The sequence below is a fragment of the Daphnia pulicaria genome, chromosome 5, assembly GCF_021234035.1.
Source record: "Daphnia pulicaria isolate SC F1-1A chromosome 5, SC_F0-13Bv2, whole genome shotgun sequence".
Lineage (NCBI taxonomy): Eukaryota > Metazoa > Arthropoda > Branchiopoda > Diplostraca > Daphniidae > Daphnia > Daphnia pulicaria.
The window spans coordinates 479,657-501,734 of NC_060917.1; the positions used below are offsets into that span (position 1 = coordinate 479,657).

The 22,078-nt window shown below is 43.2% G+C and overlaps 1 protein-coding gene across 4 annotated transcripts in view; it reads left to right on the forward strand.

Moving 5' to 3' along the window:
• Positions 1-22,078, forward strand: part of LOC124340634 (thrombospondin type-1 domain-containing protein 4-like) — a 64,886-nt gene that overhangs the window by 29,855 nt on the left and 12,953 nt on the right. The window contains exons 1-2 of one of the 4 annotated variants that reach the window (XM_046793219.1): positions 3,356-3,915; positions 6,570-7,208. The exons of 2 other annotated variants lie outside the window; for them this stretch is intronic. In XM_046793219.1, coding sequence (XP_046649175.1) covers positions 7,092-7,208 — 117 coding nt within the window. In that variant the 5' untranslated portion in view covers positions 3,356-3,915; positions 6,570-7,091. Of the gene's footprint in view, positions 1-3,355; positions 3,916-6,569; positions 7,209-22,078 lie in introns of those variants that run through there. One more of the 4 variants, XM_046793220.1, reaches the window with a different exon arrangement.

Genomic DNA, 22,078 nt, shown 5'->3' on the forward strand with positions numbered 1-22,078 from the left:
CTCCCCTTTTCTCTTTTGCTGGGCCTCCCTCTTGGGTGTATATTTTTTTTTCTCCCGATTCCTTTTCTCTTGCGTGATGTAAGATGATACCGTCGTGAATAATATCCGTTGTGGTTGTGTGTGTGTGTGTGTGTATGTCAGACCTTCAGAATGAAAGAGAGAAACGGGATCTTCTGGTAACGAGCGCGGGACGATAACACAACACGCAGACTCTCTGAAATTGACCGGCGACAATTTCAACTTTTTAGTTGAAAGAGAGAGAGAGAGAGAAAGAGAAATAACAACAAAAGCTCATGGTCAGTTGTGTCCCCCGACCTTGTGGAATAAATTGTTCCTCTTGTTTGTTGTTTATTTTCTCTTGGTAACGATTTTATTTACATTTTTGATTCCCGACAAGAAAATCATAATAAAGTAACCCAAACAATATTGATGATTTTCGATTTGTATCCGCCGTGTTTCTCGGCCATTTTCTTATTTATCGCCCATGAGATCGCACACACTGCGTCGTTTCAACCTCGTCAGTTTCCATTTGTTTTCGGCATTCCACGTGAAATGAAAAGTCGGACATTTTTCCTAGTTATCCAATTCTTTTTCCGTTGAAAAACCACCGAGCCTTTCTTTTTATTTTCGTTACCTTTTTTTTTTTTAACTCCCGCCTTTTATAATTTCTTGTCGTGTGTTATCCCAACGAAACGGAACTGGAGAACTGGTTTTTTTGGGGGGAAATATTATTTTTATTATTAATTTTTTAAAATTTTTATTTTTGTTCGTTTCTTTGGCTGTGGCGCTTGTGGTATCTTGTCGTCGAGTCGCCCGTCAAAGTGGAAAAAGCTAAAGAAGAGAGAGCAGCTAGTAGGTTTACATTGTAAATAAATAAATAAATAAATGCGTCGATAAATATTGGGGAGCTTCAAAAATGTCGGGATTTGGAAGGACCCTCTCTCGGCGAGTGTCTGTCGGCGGCCGGTTTGGGAAAATTTTTAAAAATAAAAAGTTTTTGAAGGGGAAAAATAAAAAGAAAAGAAAAAGGGAGAAGAAAAGTAAAGAATCGATTTCGTGTTCCAGTTTTAGCTGGGCTGTCAGTGCCGGTTACACAATGTCGTCGGGAGATGATGTATGCCCGCCCATGTCTATACCCCGTGATTTGTGTTTGTGTGTGGGGGGGATTGGGGAGAGACGTCCGCCAAAAAATTTTGCATTGGCGTCTACATGGGAATTTGTCTACTTTTGAATTCTTATTGATAACCTTTTGAAAGTCAATTGGGGAAGACACTCCTTATAGAAATGTTTGAATTTTTGGGCATTGTGTTATTATTACTTGGCTGTTGCCCCCCCACTCCACACTATCTCGTCTGCCTTATTTGGTTCGATGTCTGCATCAAACTCCGCACGTCCCGATCTCGTCCCCCCCGTTGGCGAAATACTCCGACCACACCACGTGAATCACCGTCGTCTTTATTCGACGGGAAAAAAAAATAGAAACGTGACGGCGTTTATGGTGACTTCATCCTCCTCCTCCGACATACATATATGCATATTATATATATACACCCCCCCAGTATAGTACATGTGTGTATTTTCGGTTATTTTTATTTATTTTTCCTGTCGCCGGGACTGACGGTCCCCCGTTTTGTTTTTTTATCAACCGCGGCGGATTAGTCGTCCCTTCACTTAACAAGAAAAACTTCCCAAAAAAGAATTGAAATTTTTCTTCTTCTTCTATTTTTTTTTTCTTTATCGACCAACGGATTTCCGCAGTGAGTGATGGTGAATGTGTTGGGCGACATCACGCAATGCCGCCAATACCCACCACCACCATCGCTCAGCTAAAGCGACTACCAGTGACGAATTCCTCATTTGATTCCGACTTGCATGTCTGTTTCGGGAACTGTTTTTTGTTGTTTTCTTTTGTTCTTTTGTTTATCCCTTTTGGTTCTTTCGATGGAAAAGAACAAAAAAAAAAGGGGGAAGAGAAAACACGTCATGCAGGAACCAAGAATGACGCAAGAGTGGAATCCTAAAAGCTAAAATGCGAATCGTTGAATATTTCTTGGGGCTTCTTCCTTAATGGCGTTTTTCTCTTTTCTCTCTTTCTTTAGTTTGCATAGTGATGCCAAGCTTATGGTATTATTTCCTTTTGATGTTCCAATCAATTTTTGTCGCACCCACATTTATAACTCTTCTATTACGGCCATATACCGCGGCTTGAAGACAGGAATTTATTCGGATACGCTGGCTTTAGTATTTCGCCTATTTGGTATGTGCGTCAAACTGAAACTTGGAACTTGGCCGGCTGCTACACCGGCCGGCCGGCCAGTAGGGCTATATACACACGTCAACCTTTCCGTACGTGTGTTTCTTCTTTTTATTTTTTGAGTGATGAAAGAAAATGGGAGAAATCGGATGAAAAATGAGCCCACGGACCTTATTTGAATAAGTTGACACAATGAAGAAAAACCTAGCGAATCAGAGGCCAAATGGTGAGGGGGGGGGGGGGGGTTGGAGAGAAATGATGTAACTCATTCTCCATTTTAGGGAGAGGATGATGCTCTTTTTCTCTTTCGGAAATGATTTATGAATCATTTGATCTGACACAAACGCCATGAAACACTACCGTATAGTTATACTCGTCGACGGTCCTATCCGATCGCAGACGCTCCAAAACATACCCAAATTCTCTCTCTCGTGCGTGCGTGCGCTGTACGGACCCCAAAACGTTACGGAAGTAAACAGCTCTCCAGAGATTCTTTCTTTGCTGCTGCTGTTGAGTTTGTTGTTGTTTCTTTCTCTCTCTCTTCGTTCGTTTTCTAGTGGCTTTTCAATATTTCTTTCACTCTCATTGAAGCCCGGAGCAGCAGCAGACAAACAAACAAGTTACCAAGAGATTCCTCGCCTTACAAACACACACGCGGAAATCAAATCTATCGAACATTCTTTTTTCTTTTTCTTCTCTCAAAAAGATAGCGATGGAAACGAGGCGACACACGGCTTCTTTCCGTTTCGAATTTCTTCTTTTTCATCCACTTCTCATCCGGAGTTTGGGGGGGGGGGGGACTCCGGATCGCGTCATCGCCGACCGACCGGACCTTCTTCCAAGTGTTTCGACTTTGATCAAGTCTTTTCTCGATTGCCGATTTAAACACTTTGACGCTCCGTGAATGATGCCATCAGCTTTAGATATTATAGCGCATCTGATTAAGCCACAAGTGTGAAACAACAAAAATGCCGGAATCAGAAAAATAAAAGATTGAAAATGCGTGAGCCGCCGTCGCCGCCGCCCAACGCGCCACCGTCGCCTTTTCGGGTTGGACTTTTGGCCGGGCCCAAGTTTCTTTCATTTCAGTTGCAGCGCGGCGTTTGCGTGCGTTCGTCTGTGTGTGTGTGTGTGCGCTTTTCCCTCGCGGTCGGCAACTTTTAGCTCTTCTTGATTCCTCCGCCTCTTTTTGCTCCCGTGTGCTGTTGTTGTGCTCTGCCGGCAGTGCCATCCATTCTTTCCAGATACAAGCCAAACAAGAAGACTGTGTGTCTCTCTCTCTCTCCCTATGCACACTAACCGAAGGGCACTCTCACTCCGCTCCGATCCGCTATATAGGGAGGGATAAGAGCGTGCCGATGCCCGGCTGGCAGTCAGTGTGACACCGGCTCGTGTCGTGTCAAGAGTTGCTTCTCTTCCTTTCGTCTGTGTTTTGTTTTTTCCCCCATTTTAGAGATTTTGGTTTTTCTGGTAGCCCTCTAGCTGCTGTGTGAACAGATCGTAATCGACCCCCGTCTTAAGTAGTAATACTCTTCGCTGTGGTGTGACTTTCGTACATTCTTTTCTCGCCGGTTTTTTCCTTTTTTATCTTTCATCTTGTTTTCGGTTTTTCCATCGTCGTCGTCGTCGTGGATATCGATCGCCTCTAAAAGCCTTCCGTGGTAACAAAAAACACAACAAATTGTTTTTTTCTATTTTTGGTCATCGAGATACTGCGAGTTACATTGAAAAAAATATGAATTGATTTTATCTGAAGTAGAAAAATGTTGGCAAAATAATTGGAATTGTTTTGTCAAGTGAAGAAAAATCGCAACTGACACGCTGGCATGTCTAGCTCACTTTTTCATTCTCGGTTCGCTCGGTCTTGGCCTCTTTTCCCTCTCTCTCTCTCTCTTTCCTCCGCTGCTGCTGCTGCTGCTGCTGTGTATTACTCGGCGATTCATGTGTGTTACCCGCCACTGACAAACGAAAGCAAAAGAGATATCTATCTCTCGCCTCGGTGCTGGTGGACGAGCCCGGCTCGTTCTTCATACCACATCACAGTCACACAGCTGTCAACAACTCCAGCGATTCGGTCAGGGCTTGGGTGGAGGGTTGCACAGCAAAAGTAAAAGGAAGGAAATATATATGTTTGTGGACGTTATAGTTCATCTGTTCTCACGCCGCTACGTTTTTTCACGCTCGTCTCATTCCCTACCAGACTCAGTTCCGTCCGTCGACACAGTCGAATATTTTTTAAAAATTAAATCTTTGGGATTAAGTCATCGACTTTGAGAATTTTAAAACTTTTGAGAAAAAACCCACGAAAGTTTAGGTGTGACTCTTTTTCGTCCATCCCACCTTGACCCTTTGAGGTTCGGCTAAGAGCGTGGGTGACAGTCATTTGTGTTTTTTGTTTTGTTTTGTTTGAAGAAGAAGAATGCCAAGGTGGGGTTAGACTGTTAGGGTAAAAACTGCTGTTGCCGCTGTAATCATCATCACACACGAAGAGGCTATATAACTCCCGCCCGCTACCGGCAGATATATACCTATACCCTCTGGAGAGCTAGACCCACACACATGTTGGCATTGGGTGGTTTTTTTTTTCTTTTTTTATATCTTGTAGTTGAGTTACACCTCGAAAAGCCATCAGAGAGATGAGGTGAGAGAAAAAGAGAAAGAAAAAACGAATGGGGAAGTTATTTATTTTTTCTTCTTTATCTGTTGGGGTAAAATAAAATCAAAATGGCCACGGAATGAGTCGTTCCATTACCACCGCGACGGACTCGGATGGCCGGGGAGAGCTTGTTGATTTAACTTCTCACTTTCCATGTTCTCTTGGGTATTTTTCTTCTTTCTTTTCCTCTTTTCAAAGTCAAAGGATTTGATTTTAAAGACATTTATTTAAGTCGCTTAAGAGTATTCTGTCTCTTGGCATGCACGATACTCTCTCTCTCTCTCTGCCTTTGTCTTGGTGTCGAAAATGCCTTCGTTTAGTACAAGTGTCAAGAAAACGGAGAAAAGAGAAAGAAAGAAGAAACGAGAAAAAGATAGAGACCCCATTCCCTCTTATTTGTGCTGTCACTAGCTAACACGCCCGTCACTTGCTCCATCCCACGGTGTGTGTGTGTGTGTGTATCGCTATCCTGTGCTGTCGCCCTATCCTGCGCTATTGCGTGTGTTATACGGCCGCTATAACATCCCCTCATTGACTTCTATTAGGGGCCCGTGTGTGGTGGTGGGCTGGTGGTGGCCCAGAGCTAAGAAGAAGAAGAGGAACTTATTTTTTTTTTCTTGGTTTTCTGGGTGTGTGTTCGTGTTTTGTCTTTTTGGGGGAAATAATCGTTATGTCTAGCTAGTGGGTTGTGGGTTATCATCCGCTCCGAGGGCCTCCCCATCGCCGTCATAAATAGTTCGACTCGATTTTTTCAGGGGGGTTTTTTAAGTCTTAAACACATAGGAGGAGGAAAACCCTTTTTTTTTTGGTGTGTGTGTCCATCCTCATCACTCGTTCACCTTGCCACCTCGTCGTGATAGGCCTATCAATCGAGCCAGAATTGAAAAGACTAGAGGGCGGCGATATAGAAACAATCGGAATAAAGTGGGCCACGGGCATTGCCCACCAAAACAAAAAACTTTCACGGACGGACCCGTTCATCAAAAAGAAGAACAAGGAAATTGAGGATCTGGACGACGTGTTTATTTTTTTATTTTTTTTGTTTTTGGGGTTTTGGGGGTTTTGTTGGGAAAAGCAGAAATAATAATCGTTCAAACGATATGAACGGACAAACAAGATGGAGCGAACGAGGTTGGGAATCAAAACAATCTGATGTATTGACCCCGGGGGGAAGTTTGACCATCCACACACTTGTGGTTTTCATCGGGATTATAACCGAACGAACGAACGAAAGCTTAAAGATATAAATACAGGGCGATGTGCATGTAAAGAGAGGAGCCATCGGGATGAATTGATCTGCTCTCTCTTTTTATTTTTATTTTTATTTTCCGTTTGCTCCCTTATCAGTTTGATGGGGTAACGATCCGTCATTTCCTCCCCCTTCAAAGCGGACCATCAGCTTTCAAGGGTTCTGTGTGTATGTATAGATGATCGTTGTGGCGGCTGGTTAGGAGAGAGAGAGAAAACCCCCTTATGTACCTTTAACTTGTTTAGCTTCTTCTTCTTCTTTTTCTTCGGAAGAAGAATGAGCGAGGATGAGAGAATGAAAGAGCGTGCCAGACTTTTTTTTTTAGTCTTTCGGACAGTTAGTGTCTTATATAGGAAGCCCGGCTTCTTCTTCTTCTTCACTATGTGTGTGTCTATTTGTTTATGATGAAGGCCAGGATCTAAATCGTTTGGACCCGCCAAAACCTAACCGACCGAACCGCTTCGTTTTCCTCCTATAGACGTCGTCGGACGCTGCTGGGATCGTGTTTCCATCACTTTGAAACTTTTGAACATTTTTCTTTTTCGTGTGTGCCGGTGTGTTTGTTGCCGGCCTGGCACGTTTGACCGGCGTTTTCATCTGTTGAACAAGAGGTTCTCCTCGTAAGAGACCAACTTACAGAAGAATTTCAACGAGTCCCCAAAGGAACTGTTGTCCAGGCACCTTCTGAATTTGTTGAACGAAACAAAAAGAATAGAAGAAAAGGGTGTAGTCCTCCGCTGGAATTCCTTGCTGGAGAATCTCATAAAAAGGGGTGGTGTCTCTTGTGGTATTATTCTGATTGTGTCTGTGTGTGTGTGGCAACTAGCTGCTGGAAACTATTGCGTCGCTTATAAATAGCAGCGTCTATCTCGACTTGACCGTCGTCATCATTGTCGGTGGCTGTTGAAGAAACATTTTTTTTCGTGAGAAATATGACGTCACCGCTGCTACCGCCGACTGCCCGACCGAAATTGTGGCTCAACAAGTTCTACTCGGCCGACACCAGCAACGCTCTCAGGATGATGTCGCTGCTTTTGATCTTGATTCTGGTGAGTTGCATTCGCTTTTGACGCCATCTTCTTCTTCTTTTTAAAATTTTATTTAGTTTCCTCTTGCGGGGAGACCGTCGGCGGTACTTATGGCATTTCCCTTTAAACCCAATACTTGTTGGGATTTTTTTTTTACGACTTTTTATTATCTGGGATTGTATGTGGGTGTCCGGTCGGTCCGATTCGGTCCATTTCAATCGTAATGGTTCGTTCCAGTGACCTTCGCCCCGTCACTGGCACCTGCTTATCGTGTTGCACGCGCGGCGGTCTGGGCCCGTCGTTTGTCGCTGTTTTGGGGAATCTTTGTCGATGCCGTTTTTTTTTATTGCATCCCATCGTGTCCTTGTATCCTATTTATTATTCTCTAAGCAGATAAACCATGTGGGATGAAATAACACCAAAATTTGTTTCAATGAAATCAAAAAAAAAAAAAAAGACGAGCTAGCACATCATCATAATGTCGTGGATCAAACCCCCTTTGCGTATTCAAAACATTTATGGGGTGGGCCTAAGAGTATCAAATCGAAATAAAAAAAAATAAAAAGGACCTCACCTCCGGAAGGGATTTCCCACCTTTAAGGTCGTTAAAAGATGGGAAATAAAAAGATCTTCGCGGTTGGTCTCCGAGACTTTCTAATATAGCTCGTAACATAATGAATCAAACGGGAGAGAGAGAGAAATGCGGACATTTTATCATCATCACCATCACTCCATATGCAGCGCTATAAAACGTCTAATATTTTTATTTGGTGTGTGTCAGGTTTTTGAATGATTAACATTTGGAAATTTATTTTTAAATTTCTGAATTAGTTGCGCCATCAATTTCTCAACTTACGTGCGTCTAGTCCGCTTTTCATTTCTCTCTCTCTATCCCGTTGGACATTCAATAAATAAATAAATACGGGAGAACGTGTGACACGTGTAAAAAAGAGATGAGAGGACGGACACATTCCGTAGTCGACACTGGTTTTATTTTTCTCTCCCCCCGCATCGCGCTACTGCTGCTGCTGCTGGCGTCCACTTTGGAGTCTTTTTATAGCAGCAGCAGCAAACATGTGATGCATGCCTATTATTGCGAGCTTTTCTCTCCTGCACAACACACACACGGTAAATGGTTGGCACCGCACACACAATGTATATACCGTGTCAGGTAAAAACCTCTTTGGGGTCGGCCGGGAACGGCGGCGTCTTTTTTAAAAAAATGTGACGCGTCTCCCGTGTGCAGACCACAAACACGCTGGCTATGCGCCTTGTCTGTTGGTATGAGAACCGACGCTGCAGGTGGACACATTGACCACGCCACCACATATACATATATACCCCATATAGACGAACCGGTTCCCCCTCCTTCCTTCATCTTTGAACATTTCCAACCCGATCCCAAATGGGAAAAACTTTCCCAACTGGATTTTTCACGCGTGCTCGCCTTCGCTCGAGCGGCCGCGCCAGTTCTTCTTTTCAATACGAGCTTAATCCGCTGGAATGGCTGTCGCTCTCCCCACCACCACCACCACCAACACCATTCGACAGCCAACAACGCGACCGACGTGTCTTATTTTTCTCTGACTTTTCTTTTCTATAGGTGTTCTCTTTTGATTCTCTCGACACGTTGACATTTTTTTCTTGAAAAAGAGAAAACGAGAAAATATCTTTTAAAAAAGGACATTTTTAGACACACTTGTGTGTGTGTAGTAAATGTAGTAACATACAATGTGTGTTGTTTACATCGCCAACTTGATGTGCATTTTATCGACATTTTATTTAACGATTTCGGGTAATCGCGCTGACTCCCGAGCAGCAGAACTAGTTCGTCTGCTGTTTCGGGACCAGCTTCTTTTATGGAAATAAAGGGGAAAAAAAAAACGGTTCCGAATGTTGTGGGATGATGTATGATGATGATGTTCTTGGTAAAAACCTTTACTTTTTACATTAGAGCTTCTAATCTATATACGTTGCGTAACTGAAAGACAAAGCTCCGTCACTGACTTTTTTTTTCTTCTTTGGTTTGCTGTTGACTGCGGTCCCTTCCGCGTCCCGTCTGTGTGTGCCCATTTTTTTTTTTTTTTATTTATTTATTTTCTCTCCGACTCGATTTTTCATCCCCACAGACTTGGAAGATAGTCTTGAGCAACGAGCCAAAAAGCTTCGTCTTCTTCTGATGCTGCTGCTGCTGCTGCTATTCGCTGGCCGTTAGCTTATTCTTTTTACGGAAAGGGGGTAATACGCGCTGGGTCGGTTTTTTCTTTTGGGATTTGGGCGCTCGATTAGCTGCAGGCGGAGGATTACCGAGAATCTTCTTTTCCCTTTGCAGAGAGCCTGGCCGTGGAAATGTGCAGCGTTTTTGCTGTTGTTGCCAGTGATAAATAACCACGGCCAATATTATTTGAAGAGATTCTATTGTGTGCGTCGAAGGTGCCTCGACACAATCGCCCGTGTAATGGCATTCCTTGTTCATTCAGCAGTTGCACACATGTCAATAGGTCGACAGGCTATTTAGACCAGGTAGTGGCACTGCTGATGCCCGAGACATTTAGATGCGCTCGCCGATTGTTGGCATTACGGGAGTGAGGCAACAACAAGAGAAAGAGGAGAAAAAGGGACAGCCAAATGTTGTTACTTTTTCTCTACTCTCTACTTCTCTACTCTCGTCTGCATCGAATAGCGACTAGACGTGACGAGTCCAAAAATGCTAATAGCTCCGACACCCAGCTGTTCGCTGGGGGGACGGCGGCCGTGAGTGCGGTCGACTATATACAAGAAGAGATTTGGGGAACATCCGTGGACCACCAAAGGTGGTCGGCCGACTCCAGCAGACGCGCCAGCCGATGAAAAAGTTGAAAAAAGAGAAAGAAAAAAGAAAAAAAAAACTCATCAATATGATTCTTGTCGAGATATGGCAAAAGCGTCTTGCTGATGCTCCTTCAAACGCAATTCCTATCCTATCGTAGGAACGATTCAACTCGCTTGTATCTTTTTTTTCTAAGAATTCTTGCGCCAACAATGTCGAATCTTTTATTTTATTTTTTTTTCTCCTGGACGTGAGTCGCCACTGCGGCGCAAACTGTCTGCCATCAAAAGCCAGTCACGCTCGTTTGCCGTTGGATGTGTGATGGATGGATGGAGAAGAGGTAGCGCAGCGATCGCGATCCTTATCGCTCATTAGCTCAAGTTAACACGAACAGTCAACTGCTGCGTCCAGCTCGAGCAGAGACAGAAAAATCCACTCGCCTTTTTGTCATCGTTGTAATGTGGCCCGAGGTTCTGTGATAATTCATCGTGGCAGACAAGTCAGAAAACAGTTACATATTGGCGCAGGTTGTTGGCCGGGGTTTTTTTTTATTTTATTTTGAAAAAGGAACGAAAAATTATGCGCATAATTTTGATATTTTGTTTTTTGTTTTCTCTACCCCATCACCGAAACGTCCGTCTGGACAGCGGAGACGTGGCGGCGGCAGAAGCAGCAGCCGCTTTTTTTCTTCTTCTTTATATGGCCATTGCACATCAAAACATCTTTTCACGGGTCGCATCTATTTAAGAGAAAAGAAGAAAAAATAAACACGGCAACAACAAAAAGAAGAAGAAGAAGAAGAGATTTTTTCTTTTGCTTTTTTCGGGACTCACGGGGGGAAAGAAAGGAGATCAACTTTGTACTACCTATAAGTTGGGGGAGGCGCTACGTCGAGCGGGATTTTTTAAGCGTGAACACAAAAGATGCTGCCAGATGCTAAACGAAATATGTAGAGCCCTGCGTCAAATATTCGAGAAGACTAACACATGATCGTGTAACGACGGCCGGCAACAAAATCAAGATAGACGCGCTGCTGGGCCGTGGTTAGCCACAGTTTTTGTGACTCACGCGTTCAGACTCTTCTTCTTCTTCTTCTTCTGCCCTCTTGTAAGTGTGTCTGATGATAGCACTGCGTCTCGATATCTATGCAAATATCGACTTTCGTTTTCTTTTCATTTTTTTATTCGACTCTCTGGTGAAAGCCTTTGTGGAAAAAAATATAAGGAGCCCAGCGCAGACAGGGCAGAATGATGAAAGAAAGAAAGAAAAATTTCAGGTTTGATCCGAATCTCGCCAGCCACTCCTTCGTTTGTGTTCCGCTTTTTTTCTTTCCCCAGAGAGATCATGATATTATTTATATTTATGTTTGTGGCTTGGTTCGGATGAGGAGAAGGGGGGGAGGGCTAGCTGTAGACTGGGCAATCATGTATCCATACATCTCGTCGTTCCTTGTTGTTGACTTTGAAGCGTTGGCATCTATAAAATATACATAAATGAATGTGTAAATAAATGCAAGGGCATTCGTATCTATAGGGCCCGCGCTTTAGTGTCTAAATCAAAAGTCGTAAAGTAGCCTCATCCTCCTCCTTCTTCTCCTTCTTTTCGTTTGCTTGTGCTTTATTCTCTCTGCTGCCTGGGCCTTTTTCGACTCTCACTTTCACCACGGTCGTGGACCAGCTCCACAATATTAGACGTGCAGTATTTATACAGTTATGTGCTGTATTATAGAAGATGGTGGCTATAAGATAGATAGCAATCGACACACATTTCCCCTCTATTTTATGCCCCTTTTATTGGTTTCGTTCGTGACTCTCTTGTGCCATCTTCTTCGCTGGCCAACAGTTTTCTATAGAGAACCCGAGAACCCCCCCTTCCTCTCCATTTTCTTTCCTTATTGTAATAATAACCATCGTGGGTCCGGCCTCTTTGGATTAATGGATCCCGGCCTGTTACTTATGTTTGTTTGTTCAACACACCAACATTTCCGAGTGGATCTGATCTGTTGTCTGCTCTATAAGGATTCTTCTTTTCTTTTCGTTATTTTTTCGTCTTCTTCTTCTTCTTCTTCGTTGGCATTGTTCGTACACTGATGGGAGACTCGTGGGGTTATACAAATGCCAACCCCTTACTATATAGCCGGCCGTCTGCTGTGCCTATACAGCCGCAGCAGTGGTCGGAGAAGAAGACAATTTCAAAAAAAAAAAAAAGTCTTGACACACACAAAAGAGGTCCAAACGATATAAAGACATCCATCAGCATCGTTGGATATATACACATGTACCCTCAGCTTTATATTTGGTCATTGTGGTTGTTGTTGTTGTTGCGTGAGTGTGTACAACTGCTTTTTGACCGGAGAGAGGTCAAATGTGAGAGATTCCAATCGTTAAAAAAGAAAAAAATAAGGGGAGAAAAAAAGAAAAGAAGGAACTAATAAAGTAAAGAGTGCTTTTAAAAGGCTTATAACTGCAGTATGTTATATACAAGTGAGCCCAGGAGTCCAGCCAATGAGCCGGAGCCTATATAAGTCGACAGAGAAGAAAAAAGGGTGGAATGCTGTATAGCTCCTCCGTAATACATCGGAAGCTTTTAGCGCGTCGTGGCGGTTCCATTTCTTTTTATACCAAGTCCTCCTCCTCCTCCTTCTTCTTCTTCTATTTGATGATGTATAATGGCATCAGAATAAGAAGAAAAAAAAGGGGGGGGGATACCACTCTCTGATTACATAAGCTGCTGCCATGCGAGAATGCGAGTCCAGGCTTTAAGCAGGAAAAAGAGGATAAATTCTCTACTTGCGTAATACTTTGCCTGTCACTCACAGAAATGCGAAAAAAAATGTTTTATCGCCACTGCGAGATTTTGCGCGCGCTCTAGTTTTCAAATTCTTTGTTTTAATCTTTGCCTGGTGAAGGCACCACCTCTCTTGTAATATTTCTCTCTCTCTATCTGTCGTTGGCTTGGCCCTATCTCGACGGGCGGCCACTTGACGAGAGATGAATAGGACTGTGATGTAAGACGGCTGTTGTGTGCGCGCATGTAGCGCCCGGCCGTTCTACGCGCCCTCGTCGCCCGAGTCCTCACACCACGTCAAAAAAATTGAGATGGTGCTGGGTGGGTAGGGGAGAGAAGGAGCCGTTTGGGCTGCTGCCTTTTTCTTCTTCTTCTTGAGGAGATCTTGAGTGGTTGTGTTCAACACCCGTCAAAACCGCCAGTTATACAACCAACTGGATATGGAAACCCCTTTGCCTCCTATTTCTTATACAGTCGATTTTCGTCTTGGCACCCAAAGAACGGGCCAAGTGGCTGTTTCCCGACTTCAATTGCGGCGGCGTTTGCGGCCCCGCAAGCCGCGCAGACGGATCGTGTAATAACTGGGAAAAAGAAAAATACATTTTCTTTTTTTTCTTCTCTCATGTTGATTATATACACCAACTCTTGTTCAAGCCTCCCCCGGAAAAAAAAAAGAAGAAGTCAAACAAAACAACTGGCGACTGCTTTAAAGGGTCAAAGACATCCTTGTTGATTATTGATTACATCGGGTCAAGTCTGTCCCGACTGGCGCGTTCTTCTTCTTCTTCTTCTTCTTCTTGTTTGGGCGCGTTACTTCACCGACGAGTTTGTTTCTTTTTCTTTTTTTAAAAAATGGCTAAGCGGTTCGCAGCAAGACATCTACTTGCATGGAGAGTAGTGGCTGGCGTACACATGCAAAGAAGTGCACATGTCGTTATTCTAATCTAGGTGCAGTCGCGTTCTTATATAGAAAAACATGTTCGTCTACACAAAGTACATGTCTGCTGGGTGGAGAGAGAGTTTATATTTATATATTACCTTATTATTTACAAGATGCCTAATCATTCGTGAATCGAACAAGAGAGAGAGAGAAGGAATGATTCATGGACAAAACAAGACTGGTACTGGTATATGCAGATGCTTTGCAAGGAGCTCTTTTGGAAATGGTGGCCAGCAACAAAACCACCAAGTCCGTCTGGCCCTGTTGGAATGGGTTCCAAGTGAAGCCCGAAAGAAAAAAAAAAAAAAGTCTTTTGTTCAGATGGCGCATGTAACATGTAACCAACAGCGTGGACTACACAAGGAGAGAGAGTCTCCTGACACAGACACAGACACACACAAGAATAGAATCTTTTGTTCTGTCCCGATTCAATAGTTTGTTCTGGCGTGTACAGTGGGTGCGCATGCTGATGGCACATTTCATTCCATTGAGAGGGGCACAACAAAAAATAGGAAGGAGAAGATGAAGGAGAAAAAGATAGGAAACAACAACATCAACTATACAATAAGAGAAAGAGACCCATGAACCATGTCGTTTCTATAATGTGCAGACTTGTTTCTTATCGCCGCGTCATTGCCAATGCGCAGGCTCTTTTATTTTTTTTTCATTTCATTTTTTGTAAAATTTCTTTGAACTGGCGATGCTCCGAGTCAACAGATTGTCACGAGCGAATCTTTATTTATTGTATATTCATTCGGAGATTATTCTTCTGCTCTATTGTTCCTTAAAAAGCAATGAACCAAACATATATGTAAGCTCCGGGTCGTTGTTGTTGTATTTTATCGTCGTGAAAAAACATGATGGAACGAGAGAGAAAGGCCAATTGCATCCGCGCGTCTCCCCCGGCCGTTTCCGTATTTTTATGGGCCTCCGCTCGGAGATTGGACAATTCGTGACAAAACTTGGCTCCAAAAAAAAAAACAGGATTTGACGTCCAGACATGTAGTCTATTGTGTCTATATTTATGTATTATTCGATTGTTATATTGATCGGATCAATCATGTGATGGATGAACGTGTTTTGACACATCGGCGAAAAAGCGACAGACCGTTGTTTCTTTTTTTGAATTTCGCGCCGGCCGTTTTTATATATTCATTAATGTATTCCAGGAAGAAAAAAAACATACTTTTCCTCCCCTGTCTCACTTGTGTGTGAATATGTACAAAACTTTGAGAACGCTGTTTTGGAGATAACAATAGTCGCGACGACATCACGCACTTGCGGTTGTGTCACAGTCTGTTCTGATGGCCGTGACTGAGCGATTCACGCTGGAGATTGTGGACGACGACGTATATGGGCAATCAAAACGACCACAGCAGTGTACCAGTCCGACTCGATCCATTCTCTTTTGTGGCTTGGACTGCACAGCGCAGATGACAATCCTGCAGGAACCCAACCCACACACGCGTGACAGGTTTTCGGGTTTTCCTTTTGTTTTTTCTTTTGGCGTCTAAAGTTAGTCGGGGGCGGAATGATGACTGACAATGCCACACAGTGTCGTGTGTGCATCCCCGTGAAATGATATTGGAAATCTCTGACGGTACATTGCGTGAAACTATGGGAGGAAGAAAAATATTTGAAAAAGATATCTGAAAAAGCGACAAACGGCCCATTCTCATCCATCATTCGAATGTGTAGACTTTATATCCCCCAGGCATGTCCTACTCAAAATCTCTTGGGTGCTTTTCACGTTGTTTCACGGGGTGCTGCGCAGACACAACATCGGGCCAGCAGACCATACGGACCGCGTTCAGCAGAAGATGTCTGTTGAAACTTTTAACACGTCAGTATAATAAGACGTCTGGCCGATACTCTTTTGGGTCCTGTCGTCGAATAAATTTCGTCAAAAAATCTTCTCTCTCTTTTTCCGATATGATCAAACTCTGAAAAAGGAAGGTAGAAAGAAAAATATGTCGTGGATGATATAGAGGACGTGCCTTGACACAAAACTCGAAGGTGTGGGCTGCGAAGAAGTATAGCATTCAAATTTGGGATAGGTAAAAAAGAAAAAGAAAAAAAGTTTAGTGGGGGTGGACTAAGCAAGTTTTGTATTTTTTATTTTATTTTCGGGGTGTTCCTGGTTGGTTTCACGGTGATATTCCAAATGAATTTATGGCTCTTACTGGCATTTTCTATTTATTCCTCTGCTGTTTGGTTGGGGGTTGGAAGTTTTTTTCTTCGATTCCCAGCAGCCGCCTCTGGACGTGTCTAACACTTTTTGTGTGTGTCGTCAACTCGAAACCTTTTGGGCCCGCGTAGTATATTATGAGTTGAGAAATGGGTTCTATCGGGTCCACATGGGGAAAAAGAAGAAGAAGTATCGGCTGGTTGAGTTATGAGTATGACCGAGCTCTAAGAAGAGTCCAGATATAACTCTATAAGTTGATCCTCCCCACATCATGTAGAGGAGTCTGTGTGGACTGTGGTGTAGGTTCTTCTTCTTCTTTTTCTCAGGGGGGGCCGAACCGGGTCACAGTGTCGATAAAGACATCAAGATATTTAGTCCCGTATTGTCTTCTTCTTCTTGTTTAAGAGGCAAACAAGGAAGAGGAACTGTGTGAATAGGGACGGACAAGAAAAAATAGAGAAAGAAATGAAAGAAGAAGCTCTAAGCGGGAGCTGTCGTGCTTCTCGCCCCCTCAGACTTCATATCCATTCACGTTCAAGTAGAGACGAACGACTGGGAGCATCCTGGAAGTCAAAAAGAAGAGCCCAGGCACCACCGTTTTCTTGTTGTTGTCCTGCCTTTTTTTTTCTCTCTCTCTTTCTCTCTCTTTCTTTCAATGTAAGACGTTGAGTAATGGCTGCAAGCTGTGCAAGCGTGGGCTATGGCTTCGAAAATTCCCTCGCTCTTTTTTGTACCTGACAACCGAGCCAGCATTCCCCCCTTTTTTCTTGTATTTTTCTTCTTCTTCCTCCCCCGCCGTCCTCTTCCTTCTTCTTCTTGTGCTATCATTGACGAGAAGAAAGCTCTTGTTTAGAGAGACCGAGATGGGCAAACGAGTGCGTGCGTCCGACTCTGGCGTGCGTGCGCTCGCCCTGTGTGTGTGTGTGTCGGGAGTCGCGCTCGGTCGGCGCTTTCTTCTTCTTCCCCACAGCTCTCTTCAAACTCACACACTTTTATACTTATCGCTCAACAGTCGGAAATGCTTTACTGGGCCAAAGGGAAAAGAACTTTGGGGGGGTTCTTTTTTCTTCTCTTCGATTGTAAACAAATACCACAAGAGTTGGAAGAATTAAAAGTCAAGAAACAACAAAACTCTTTTTTCTCTTCGAACTGTGCCGATGCAACACGTTCCGCCCGTCAGAGTTTCCTCTCTCTCACGCCAAAAACTAAATTACTAGTTTCTTGATTATTTTAAATTGGTGTAGACATTTATTTTGATGAACTTTTGACTATGTTTGAAACTTTGAAAATCCGCCCAGCTCTTGTCATGTCATGGCGTGCGAAACTTTTGGAAGGTAAACGACAGCCGGGCGTCGCAATTTTTTGTAATTTTTGGCAGACATTGTTTTGTTTGTAAGAAAATTGGATTTAATTGTTACGTGGAGTAAATCACGGGCTTGTCGGTCTTTTTTTTAATGGCGGTTCATTACTCTCACGTTTAAAGAAAGAAAAATCTTTTTATTTTTATTCTTTTTTTGAAAAGAGCTCTCGACCTAGATTCGTTGGGCTGTGTGAAACACCTCAAGTCTTTTGTTTGTTGAATGTTTTGCCCATTAGCAGCGCTGCCTCCTTCCAATGGCTCCAGTGTGTGTGTGTATACCTGATGTTTGGGTTACCAAAATAAGAAAGAAGAAGGAACGTCTTATAATATGCGCGCTGTATGACTGAGTGTGTGAGGGGCGCTCACCTGTCAGAACGTGCTCCCCCAAATTCATTACGCAGCTCCGGCATCACTGCTGCTGCTGCCGGAGTAGGCCAGTAGTAGTAGTTGTTGTTATGCTTACTTCTTATGCAGTTGAGAGACTGACAAGTGAGTCACTCAAAGTTCAGAATGGTAAATGTTGCTGGATAAGCTCCGCGATCAACATTATTATACAAATTTACAAGAGAAAATCAAGTGGGCTGGATTGAATTGAGTGTACTCAAATGAGCTCGTGTTTTGTGTGTTTGCGCCGTGAATATGTTTATTCAGTTAATATAATTCCCGACTCCTTCCAACCGGAACTGTATATGCGAAGGTTGTTTGTCAAGGCTAATATATAGCTGTGCCGTCTCACTCGAGCGAAACGCGACGTCAACATTCATCCGGCGATGGTGGATACGTGGACCGGTTCGTGTGATGGGATGAAACTCACAAGTTTAACCCTTTCACTTCCTGTCCAAAAAATAAAAATACAAATCGACTTCCTGCGAATATTATATTCGCCGCTAGATTCTCTTTCGCGTGTCAACTCGGATGACGCCACTGACACACAAAAACAAAACCCCAAAATACAAAATATTTAAAAATCTAGGGGACAAACTTTCCATTTACAAAAAAAAAAAAAAATTCTTTTAGAGGGGCTGGAAGCACGCGCGTGACACCAATTTGTCGTTACTCTTTTGAACTCTTTTCTCTTCTATTTTTCTCTCCCATATTTTATTTTATTTATTTATTTTTTTGCTCCCCGAGTTGTCGCTTCTAAAAAGAAGAGAAAAATAAGCGCCAACGAAATGATTAAAAATTCGTAAAAGATATTATATTCCTTCTTCTTCTTCTGCTTCGGGACGTGTGTATTTTTCTTCTCTCTCTTTCGTTTTATTTCTTTGTTGTCCCGTTCTCAAAGCCATCCACGGTCATCAACGAACCGTTTGAATAATTCATCGGCTCGTTTTCTTCTTTCATGCGACCTCGTAGTTGGTTATTGCCGGGGCTAGTGGTGGTGGTGTCGCTGTTTGACGTGTGTGTCCCACGCGATCGCGACCTCACTTTGGCCATCACCAGCGGCACACGACGGCCGGAGACACGGAACCAAAGAAAAATGCAACAAAAATGAAGTAAAACAAAAACGAAAAAAAAAAAAAATGAAAATAAAAAAAGGAGAGACCCATTCAACACATCCGTGTGTGTTTTATGTTTTCGAATTATATGGGCGCTGTGTGCTGCCCTGTTTGTAGCACCCACTAAGCCTCGGCTGTCATTCGAGTCGTCGTCGTCGCTCGTTCCTGCTGGTCTTTCCACTTTTTTCTCGAGAGCCTCGCATGATAAATGGGAGGGAAATTTCAAACTGTCGTCGAAATTGGGAAAACACAACTCGGATGGGGGGGGGGGGGGGGGAATAAAAGAGTTGGCCGGATCCTGGTAGTGTGTATAGGCTTTTTTTTTTAGAAAACTGGAAATTCGACGCTGTCGGCTAGAAAACAAAAACACGAAAGAAATGCGTTGATTATGCATTTGGAATCGTGCGCTTTTTTTTACTCACACGGTTCCGACGCTGAGAAACGTGACAGTCCTTTTGCCTTTTTTGTCGCGCCCCCCTACAGAAAATGGGTTCAATTTCATCTGATCTTGTGCACTTTGGAAAACGGTTGCAGTTGCATAATATTAAATGGAGAGACATTTCTCTCTATGCCCTTTGTTGGCCTGTTGAATCTCCAGTCCAGTCGCATTTCGACGATTCCTTCCACCAGCGAGTGGTGAGGGGGATTGTGTACAGCTCACCATTGAATTGTCTTTTATTATTTTGGCTGGTGACGAGCGTGTTGACAAGCTGAACGGCGATAAGCATCCGTTTCCAACAGGCTCGATCCTCCTGAGTTTGTGTGTGTGTTGAATTCCTCTCCCGATCTGTCACTCGTGTGTCTCTCTTGTGTCTTCGCTGCTTGGCAGATGGAAGAAAATAAAGAAAAAAACGAACCACACAACTTCTGGAAAAAATCAAAAAGGACAGAGAACCTCGTCGCGCATTCCAATCGACACTCACACAGAAAAACAGTGGGAGATATTAGTCGTAACGTAACACGAAGAAGAGAGATGGATCGAGAAAGAAAAAAAGAAACTGTTGCGTATGTTGTAATAGACAGAACAGTATAGAAATCGAGTTGTATAGGGTCGTCCCAAGTCTTGACTGGTTGGGTTATGCGCCAGGCCAATCAAGCCAGAGACGGTCACGCATCTTTGCATGCCACCAAGAGATGTTGGGGTGGTCGCGTATGTCGACTGGATAGATAGAGTCGATTGATACATATATATATATATATGCAGCTGCAGAAAAAGAATAGAAAGCAATAAGCTAAAAAAAAATCATTTTGATGTTTCGTTAATGGAAACGAAGAAAATCAGTTGGCGCGTGAAACTCAATTTTTCCTCCGTGTGGCTTATACTTTCAGCATATAAGGGAAATGTCGTGTCAAAAGCGTTTGGGATCACTCTGATGGCACGCATCACTGAGCTACAGGCTCGAAACGAAGAAAAAGTGGACAGCCCAGCAAAATATGCAGACCTATGGCTGTGCTGTGTGTTCTGTGTGTGTGTGACCCACTCTATTTTAATCGGGTTCGGGTTTTGTTGTGTTTTATTTTTATAATTCGGTTCATTTTTTGTTTTTTTGGTTTTTAATTGTAATTTCTTGTTTGAGACCAAGGCCAAAGCAGTACGGAGAGAAATGCACCCAAAAGGAAAATGAGAACGAATGCTGTTGCTCTCTCTCCCTTGTACACACACACGTACATGTATATCCGCCTATAGTACATAGAGGCGACGAAAGCTACACAGACTCTTCTTGTTAGCTCTCTTCTGTTTCTATTTACCTCTCCTCTCGCACTCTCTTTGCTCTTTCTTCATCTCGTTAAGTGGGCGCACTTATCAAAGAGGTTTGCAGCCCTTTTTCTTATTCCTTTCCGTCTGACTCTTTTTTTTGATTCTCCACCCCACACACACCCGGGCCCAGCAGCGACACACAACGACGAGCAGAAGGGAGAAAGAAAGAAAGAGAAAGAAGTTACACAATCTAATGTAATGTAATGTAGGCAAAACAAACAGCCGTACGCTCTGTTGCGTATGGAATGTCTTGGAATGTCTAACAACCCCAAGAAGAAGAGAAAATCAATTCAGGCTTTCTCCTCTTTTGCCTCTTGTACTCGATCTTGGACTTGAGGTGGAAATGACAAAAAAAGAGAAGTAGATGGTGGCCCAGCTACATATGAACAAAACAAACAGAAAAAGAAGGAGAGAGAAAGAGAAGAAAAAATATCAATAGGAAGTAAATTTATGACAAATGAATATGTGATGAGATCTTTTTCTCTCTCCATCTGTGTGGTAGATGTTGGGTATTTCTCTACACGTTTTGGCCCATCAGTGCCAACCTGCATCTGAGACCTTGGTTGAGTTATGACGAGGATTCGGGTGTGGGTGTTTCGTGCGTGTTTAAAGCACGCTCGGCCTTTTTTTTCTTTCTCTTTCTCTCTGTGAAAAGAAGTAAACATATCCGAGTCTCTTTTTTCTCTCACTTTACATTTCCCCTTCATATCATCTCTCTCTCGCATATAGCCAGGCCTCTTGTTGTTGTTGTTGCACTTGCGTACTATGTGTCTGCTGCCGTTGAATGTCTAGTACCGTATAGTATTAGACCTACTACACGTCATAATAACCCGGAGAAAGCTGGGAAATGTCTGTCCTGTGGTATAGTCGAATTCTCTTGGCTATCGCAGGTTGGCATCGTACGCTTCTCACGAATTGCTACGATCGTGTCTTGTGTGTGCGGGGGAAAGAAATCAAAGACAAACATCTTCACTTGATGCAACAGACTCTTGCGCTGTGGGGGGGGGAGGTTGGCCGGAGTTAGTTTTTGACATATCATCAAAATGATACGAAAATATTGGAAAGGTAAAGACTAAAGAAAGAAAGAAGAAGAAAAAACCGATACTTTTGCAATAGAGAGAAAAGAGATAGGCATCGCATTTTGTATTCCAACCTTGGGGAACCTTCGGGACAAGACAAACAACAACAACAAAAAATCATCATAGGGCCAGCAGAGGTTGTTGTGTGTTTATTTGCAAGTCGGTGCTGGATAGCTTCCAAACTCGGCGAATGGTCTGATGATGAGGTCAACACGGACGGACACAACATGGGAACCCAAAAATAAGTGGGAGAAAAAAGAGAGAGGAAAAAAAAAGTAAATATTTTTTTTTCTTGTTTAAATGAACACAAAAAAAAAAAAAAAAAAAAAAAAATTCGAACGAAAAGGAGCGCCATAGAGCGAACAACCGACGCTATCACCGCCGGGCACATGCACCATCCGAAACTACCGCGCCGCCGCCGCCGCGACCGCTGCGCATATTTAAATTGATGATGTCGTCTCGCATTGAAA